General features: G+C 41.6%; 1 protein-coding gene across 1 annotated transcript in view; it reads right to left on the reverse strand.

Annotated features, from left to right (window-relative positions):
- LOC117938377 (potassium voltage-gated channel subfamily G member 4-like) overlaps positions 1-3,145 on the reverse strand; it is a 6,709-nt gene extending 3,564 nt beyond the window's left edge. Inside the window, exon 1 of the mRNA XM_034862970.1 lies at positions 2,296-3,145. Coding sequence (XP_034718861.1) covers positions 2,296-3,054 — 759 coding nt within the window. The 5' untranslated portion in view covers positions 3,055-3,145. The remainder of the gene's footprint in view (positions 1-2,295) is intronic.
- Between the last annotated feature and the right edge of the window lie 5,148 nt (positions 3,146-8,293).

The following is an 8,293-nucleotide window of genomic DNA, read 5'->3' on the forward strand; positions in this document are numbered from 1 at the left end:
CATGACCTTATACTACATTACCTTATACTGCATGACCTTATACTGCATGACCTTATACTGCATGACCTTATACTACATGACCTTATACTACATGACCTTATACTACATGACCATATACTACATGACCTTATACTGCATGACCTTATACTACATGACCTTATACTACATTAGCATATACTACATGACCTTATACTACATTACCTTATACTACATTACCATATACTACATTACCTTATACTACATTAACATATACTACATTACCTTATACCACATTAACATATACTACATTACCTTATACTAGATTAACATATACTACATTACCTTATACTACATTACCATATACTACATTACCATATACTACATTACCATATACTACATTAACATATACTACATTACCTTATAAAGTTAATGTCTGTGTCAACATGCAGAGCTAAAGAAAAGCTGGGTGGATCATAAACTGTACAATGCAATATTGTAGTATTGTAATTGTTTTGCCGATACTTTACTCGGGTATTTCCATTTTGTAGTAAAGTAAACTTCATGTTTGCTTACCTTTTAATCACAGCCTAGTGTTGGTAACCATACAGGTGCAACAGGCTTTAACCCTCATGTTATAATTTTAGTCTAAATAATTCCTAATTTCAGTTTTTCTATATCAAACCTTAAGTAAAATTTCCTATAAAATAGTTTTATTGATCATTTTTTTCTCTGCACTACCTACTCTTTATATTTTTGATATTTTATAGTGTTATCTTATAGTTCTCATATTTGTGTGTCAACACTGTAAAGGGATTGCTTCAACCTCATTGCACAGGTACTGTGTACTTATACTTATACGTATATAATGACAAAGGCTTTCTATTCTATTTCTATTTCTAAAACTGAAGTTAATAAATTAGTGTTACGTAGTGTTGAAAACGTCAAAAAAGCATTCAAATATTCAAAAAAGCACCAAAAGTGTTGAAACAAGGGAGAAAAACACAAGAAAAAGTGTTGATTTTCAATTTTGACGGGAAGACAACACGAGGGTTATGAGATGTCTTTTAGCACCTCCAACCTAAAAACAGAACTGGTTTCCAGAAATTAAAAGGAATTTTGGCATTGCTTTAGAAACACATCTCCAGATGTTTGTGCATTTGAGGTCACATCAATCACCAAACGTGAAACATAATTTAGTTTGTCTCCTCTTCTGAACTGAACATGCTTTGATTTTCTCGTGTCTTGATTACTTCAACCGGCTGCACGTACATCAGGGAGAAATCAATCCACCGTCTCCGAACATTAGGAACCTAATCACGAGGCTCTTAACACTGTCAGTTAGTTATACAATCAATTTCACAATCCGTCTGCTTCTGTTACCTCAAACAAGGAGGAGAAATCCACATTAAACAGGCCCACAACTCCTCACCCCGTACAAACAGACTGTAGTTTTTGTTGTGTACTTCTGACTTCACTTTTTTAGACTTGTGCACACTTGTGCACGGAAATGTTACTTGAAGCGACATAGTGAGGTTGCCATTGGAACTTATTCAAACATGCAACCAACATGTGTTAAACATCAATATTTGCCACTTTGGTATAACGCAACAACCTGTAAATTCAATTTAAAGGGCATTACCGCCGTGTAATGCTTTGCGATACCAGTCCCCCTTGTGGGATTACTGGTATAGCTGTCTTGTTTAATTGGTGTCTGTCTTGTGTATCTGATCTTTGTTGTTGTTGTTTTTATGGACCGTGAGTCTAGTAATAAAGGCTATCTATCTTATAATGACGATATGTTTGACATTTTTATCAAACTGTTGCCTATTTACACATCTAGCCGACACATTATCAGCAGCTATATTATCATCCATTTACTCTCCTTTTAGCTTTTGGTTTCCACCAAATTCTGAGAAAAATATTTAACTCTTTTCTTTTGCAGCTGTCTGCTTCTGAAAACAACGCTGATTAAAGTAGTTGTAGTGAATAAAAACAGTAAAGTTACAGACAGGACAATGAAAACAACGAGCTGAAAGACACTCTGTAGAGCTGTGAGGCCGTGCTGAGTTCCTCACTACCAATTCCTCTTTAACATCACACAGTGATGCATTGATCCAATGTTAATTAAGATGAATGCAGCTTAAAGATTTGATCTTAACACGTAGCACATAATCTTTTGGTTACTTTACTGTAACTACATGCCTCTGTGATATGACCGTTCCTGTTAACACATTGACAAAATGCTTGATGTGTGTAAAACAGGATTAACAAGATGTTATGTGGCAGTCAGTTTTTTTCATCGAGCTTTATACACACCCTGGTTTCTTCATCTCTGAGGTCTGGCATGGTGCTGATGCACAGGCTGATGACGGTGACCAGCACCATGACCACCGAGAGGCAGGCGAACATCTTCCCAGCCAAACCCGACTGGGGGTTTTCCACCACTTCTCGCAGTATCCACATCAGTTTGTGACAACCCTTTCCAACTTCTGCGTGGCTTTTCTTCAGCATCACCCTCTTCTGCCTCCACTCCTCTTCTTTGCGTTCTCGCTCGGCCACTTCCTCCACGCGGGTCGACATGCGGCGACGGCAGCAGCGCTCCATGTGGCCCGGGTCCACTCCCCAGTAGTCGAGCTCATCGTGCAGCGACACGGCGCACAGTTCCCGAAGCAGACGCAGTTTCCCCGCAGCCAGGAAGTTGAGGATGACCCTGAAGGCTGTGGGGTTTCGGTCAAAGAAGTACTCCCGGCACGTCTCGTCGTAGTCGTCGCAGAGTCGTGCGATCTCCTCGGGGGTGGTGCAGAAGCGCAGACGTCCCAGACGACTCTGGGGGAACTGCTCCAAGGTGCTCCAGGGAAAGGTGTAGCGGTTGCCCCCGACGTTGATGAGAACCTGCAGGGTGTGGTCGACCACATACGAGGCCTTGGGGTCGCGAAGCAGCTGGGCGCGCTGGAAGTAAACGCCCTTGATGGTCTCTGTCTCCGGGATCTCTGTGAAGAAGCGGTCGAGGCTGCTGTCGTCGCTGCTGATGGAGTAGGTGTTGAAGTCGTGGTTGGCATTGCTGATGATGGGCATGCTGGCTTCAGGATGTGTGACAGGATGGAAGAGGTATTTAGATATCCAGTTCACGGGAGCTTAGGAGGAGGAGCCAACGTGAAGCTGTGATGACACAAAAAAGTAAACAAGTCTTTTTCAACATCAAGTCCTTTAAACTGTATTTCTTAATTAATTTAAACTGTTGTGTGTATGTTTAAAGCCTCATTACAAATCAACATTTCCTATGGAGTACCACAAGGCTCTGTTCTGGGTCTCCTACTTTTCATTATTTACCTGTTGCCTGTATCATCATTCATGGATTTTTATACATTGATCCAAAATGTGCTCAAGCTAAATCAGGACAAAACTAAAGTAATTGACTATGTTTATGTGCCCATAGTATTTCGTTGTTTGCCCTTATTACGAAAAATATGATATTCCAACTAATCTGTTTCCAAGGCTAATGTAATTAAATATTCAACTAATATTCCCATTTACATGTAGCCATGTAAAACAAGAGTTTCTCAAAGTTTTACCAGCGGCGTCGGACTTGTCGGACTGTGTGAACACAGCTTTCATAACCAGCTTCTTGAAAAGGTTGGCGTAGCGATGTTTGCGCATAGCCAAAAACCTGTCGATATCTTTCAAGATCAAGTCTTTGATCAAGTTTAAAAGTTGTTGTGTTTCTCCTTCTTATCGGGTGTCCAGCCCTGCAAACTGTAGACTGGTTGGTTTGGGTACAGCAACCATAGCAACATACAGAGATGACCATAAACCTGCGGTGAAAACCCAGATAGGGACCTATATTCTGAATGTGCTGTATACTGTGCATGTCCAAACAATGACTCTAAAACCTGAATAATACCGGAATATCCCCCATGTCTTAATAGGAAAACGTTATATTCGGAAAAAGGGCTAATTCTGAATATCCAACTGGAATAGGCTAGTTGAATGTTCCAGTTGGAAAACACACTTTATCACTTTAACACTGGACTCAACACTGATACTTTGAAAAATAATAAATGGTCTTTTTTTTAATCTATTATTCTTATTTTATTTTTTATCTATTTATTTTTCTTGCTAAAACCGCGGCTGTACTTGTCAATTTCCTCGCGGGAGTCATCCCAAAAGGATTAATAAAGAGAAGTCTAAGTCTAAAAAACCATAGCACGTTTTTCTCCTTTCCCAGGTAATGCAACCAATTAACATAATGTCCAATTTCAACCGATAGCATGATTCATTTCAGGTTTATTTCGGGGTATTTCGGCCTGCCTTGTTACAGACAGTGAAGCCAGCGAGGGCCGGTTAGCAGCCAGTGTTACAGACGGCATGGAGGACGAGCTACAGATACATTCACATTACATCCCGTGTTCTCCTGTAATTGTTCAATAACATTACAAAACAATTCCCTGGGTTTAAATATCTTTGCACGTTGCTTTTAGTCCTGACACCCTTCAGAGATGACTACTCACCAATTCCCACCTCACGTCACGACAACCCTCACACGGCTGCCGAGTGACCTTAAACACTCTTACCGGCTCGGGTGTGATATCGTGGTGTGAACTGTGACCGACTTTGAACTTTGACAACTTCCGCTTCAACCTGAGATCCTTTTCATCCACTTTTTAATGGTAGAAGATGTGTGCTAACAAGCAGAAGGATGATGTAATGCCTTGAGTAGGCTGTAGGCCTGTTGCCATTCCTATAATGGAGGAAGATGAGCAATTTTCACGTTCTTTGTACCTTAATATGGTCTGTGAAGGTTGCCATGTTTGTTTGAAGTGATCACATTTTATATTTCAGGTTCATAATTGTATTTAGAGGTCGTATCAGTATCAGGTTGTTATTTTCAGAAAACACCACATATTTGGCAATGGAAATAAGTCCAAGACTTTATTGTGTTTTTTATTGATACAATTCAACAAATCAAATCCAATCCTGTGTTGAGCTCTATGTTTCAGCTACAGAGGGAGGCATCTCTCTTCTGTTCCATCTTTTTTGGGAGTCGCACATGCTCAGTACCTAGGTAAGGACGACTAGCCAGTCAGAAGCAGAGTATGAGGCCCCTGACTGTACCTAGGTAAGGACTACTAGCCAGTCAGAAGCATAGCATGAGGGCCCTGACAGTACCTAGGTAAGGACTACTAGCCAGTCAGAAGCAGAGTATGAGGGTCCTGACAGTACCTAGGCAAGGACTTCTAGCCAGTCAGAAGCAGAGTATGAGGGCCCTGACAGTACCTAGGTAAGGACTACTAGCCAGTCAGAAGCAGAGTATGAGGGCCCTGACAGTACCTAGGTACTAGTACCCCACAATTTACTCATGTGCAACATCAACATACATCTTATTATGCGATATCAACAACTCCTCATTGCAATACTGTGAATACCGTGTTATTATTAAACTTACTGTCTGTGTACATAACTGATTTAACTGCTTTATTCTTGCCTTTTTACTGATGTTTGTCATTGCCGTTTCCCTTTGGTGCAGTATCACTGAGAATGACCCCACTGTGGACCTAATTAAGGATCCTATCTCATTGGAGACAGATTGGGATTTCAATTAAAACTCTGAAGGAATGAAACCTGTTTTCCTGGATGAAAGGACAACAAATATGTCATTATATTAGTCAAGTTTTAGCAGGATTTTTGCGTAACTTTTGGCCGTAGCTGTGTCCCTTCTCCCGTAAACAACCCCCCTGTTGTGGATGAAATGAAACTGCACAAACTGCAGCGCCCCCTGCTGACCAAATGGCCTTACTGTTCAATTTTGTTAAAAGGCTGAAATGGAGCTTCTGAGGAAGATTTTGCAGCGATTTTAACTATGTTAACAACATTTGGTTGGCCATATTCTACTTAATGACACTGACTGACTTACGTTACAATTATTACTCAACCACTAATTATAAAAATATTATAAGTATCCTCTTTGTGCTTAATTTATAAAGCACTTCATAGAGTATATAAAACATAGACACACTCGGGTCACCAGATCTGTTGTAAACGGGGACTGTGAGGTTCCTTTCAGAAAAACCTCCTCCAGCCATAATGCACTGATGCACTATCTATTAAAGGCAGGGCATTATGAAACACACTTGCCCCACTTTGGCCTCCTTTAAGAGCCAGGTACCGCTGCGACTTAAAGCTCACCAAACGGGTAACCACCGCTTACTTGTGTTTACATTTTTCTACTAATGAACTGTCCGGTTTTTTCTTTTTTTCTTCTTTTCTTGTTTTCATTCACTAAATGTTCCTATCCTATGTCTTTTTTACTGTAACTCTATTGGACTTTAGATGGAAACTAGCCATCAGGGCTACAATCTGGCACGTTTACGTGTCCTGTTGTGCATGTTCATCAATGTGCATTGTCCTGAATTACGAGAAGAAACGAAAGATATTTGAACAACGCGCTCGACCCAAATCGGTTGTTTTTGCCACAGCAGCAGCACAGAGGAATCCTACTTCCCTGAGTCCAAAGGGAGGCCATCAAGGACTCCCCCCGCCCCCCCCGACCGGCAACCGACCGGCAACAGACTGGAGAAGAGGCCGGAGCAGAGACACCCTGTAGCTACTGAAATAATTTACATTATGATAGACAGTGGACAACATAGTGTGAGAATTAGCTGTAGTTCTCCAACATGTACACACTGCTGTTGTGAAGCAGCTCACGAGTGTGTAGTCAAAAGAGAGAAATATTGCATATTTCAGTGACTCCTACAGATCAAGAAAAATAATTAATTTTCTTAATAAATAAATAAATAAATGTTATTCCTGGCTCAATTGTTCAGTGTCGTTGGGTTCAAATAACGTTATCATGATTCAAGTGGCATCCAAAAACTGATAAATTGACGTCTTCTTAAACTGCGTTGGACAGCCTGTCGTGTGGGAAAGCGCCTTCCTATTGCCAGGGTTTAAAGACAGGTCTCTGCTGATTGGGTATCACGTGGAACACAGCCGGTGATCGAGAGAAACACCCACCAAACGAGAGAAAACACAACTTAAGCCGGTGCACGCCGTTCCCGGGACTCGTGCGTGCCCCGGCTCTTTGCCTGAGGGGCACACGGCCGGCGGCAGAGACCGTCTGCACTGCTTTGACTGTCCCCAGCTATGTGCTGTAAAGTAACCCGAAAGTCCTGGAGTGGTTCGATCCATCTGGCTACTCGTCCTTCTGGTTCATTGAAAGACACGAGCCACTTCCAGGGAGCGTGCTCGGTGCGGACGGTGAACGGTCGGCCACAGAGGATGTGCTTGAAATGGCCCTCTGCATCCATCTCTGCTAGTGACACAGTAGCTTTTCTCTGGCTTATCAAGGGGGGCGACTGTGGTACGCAACAACACGCCCCCCCCCCCCGGGGTCAGCTACGAGAGTACGGCGCCAAGGCCTGAATGGCTGGCATCCGTGTCGAGGATAAAGTAAATAAAATAAAAACAAAAAATAGAGAAACAAAGTAAAATAAATCTAAAAACCAAATAAATTTTAAAAAAGTAAGAAAAAATAAATAAAGAAAAATAAAAAAAAATAAAAAAAAAAATAAGTAAATAAAAATAAAAATAGAGAAAAATAAAAAAATAAAAACCAAATAAATAAAACAAAGTAAGAAAAATAAAAAAATAATAAAAAAATAAAAAATAAATAACACAAAGTAGGTTGCTGTTTCCAATGAGTTTTATTAATTTAAACTAAAAAGTATTTTCTACTTTCTTACTTTCTTTTTCTCCCAGAAGAGTTGATATTATTTTATATAAGATTATATAATCTTATATAATAATCTTATATAATCTTGTATAATCTTGTATATTCTTGTGATATATGAACGTTTGTCTTAATTGACGAGCTCTACAACCCTAACCTAAATGATAAAGGTCCAATTCCCCGGCTGAGTGACCTTGGCAGCTCATAAAACCGGGTCTTTTCATAAGACTCGCTTTAGCTTGTGGAAGGCAGCTTCGTGGTCTGGTGCCCACTCGTAGGGGAGGTCTTGGTGCAGTGAATTAAACACGGGAGCAGCCCCCCTGGAGAATCCAGCCACAAACCGCCTGTGGTGGGGTGCCAGTCCCAAGAAGGATCTCAGTTGGTGGACAATAGTGGGCGTGTACCGAGTCATGGTCGGGTCGAGACCCCGAGGAGGAGGGCGGGACCCCGAGGAGGAGGACGGGAGGCGGTCGGGTCGAGACCCCGAAGAGGAGGACGGGACCCCGAGGAGGAGGACGGGAGGCGGTAGGGTCAAGACCCCGAGGAGGAGGACGGGAGGCGGTCGGGTCGAGACCCTGAGGAGGAGGA

The sequence above is a fragment of the Etheostoma cragini genome, chromosome 1 (genome assembly GCF_013103735.1).
Source record: "Etheostoma cragini isolate CJK2018 chromosome 1, CSU_Ecrag_1.0, whole genome shotgun sequence".
NCBI lineage: Eukaryota > Metazoa > Chordata > Actinopteri > Perciformes > Percidae > Etheostoma > Etheostoma cragini.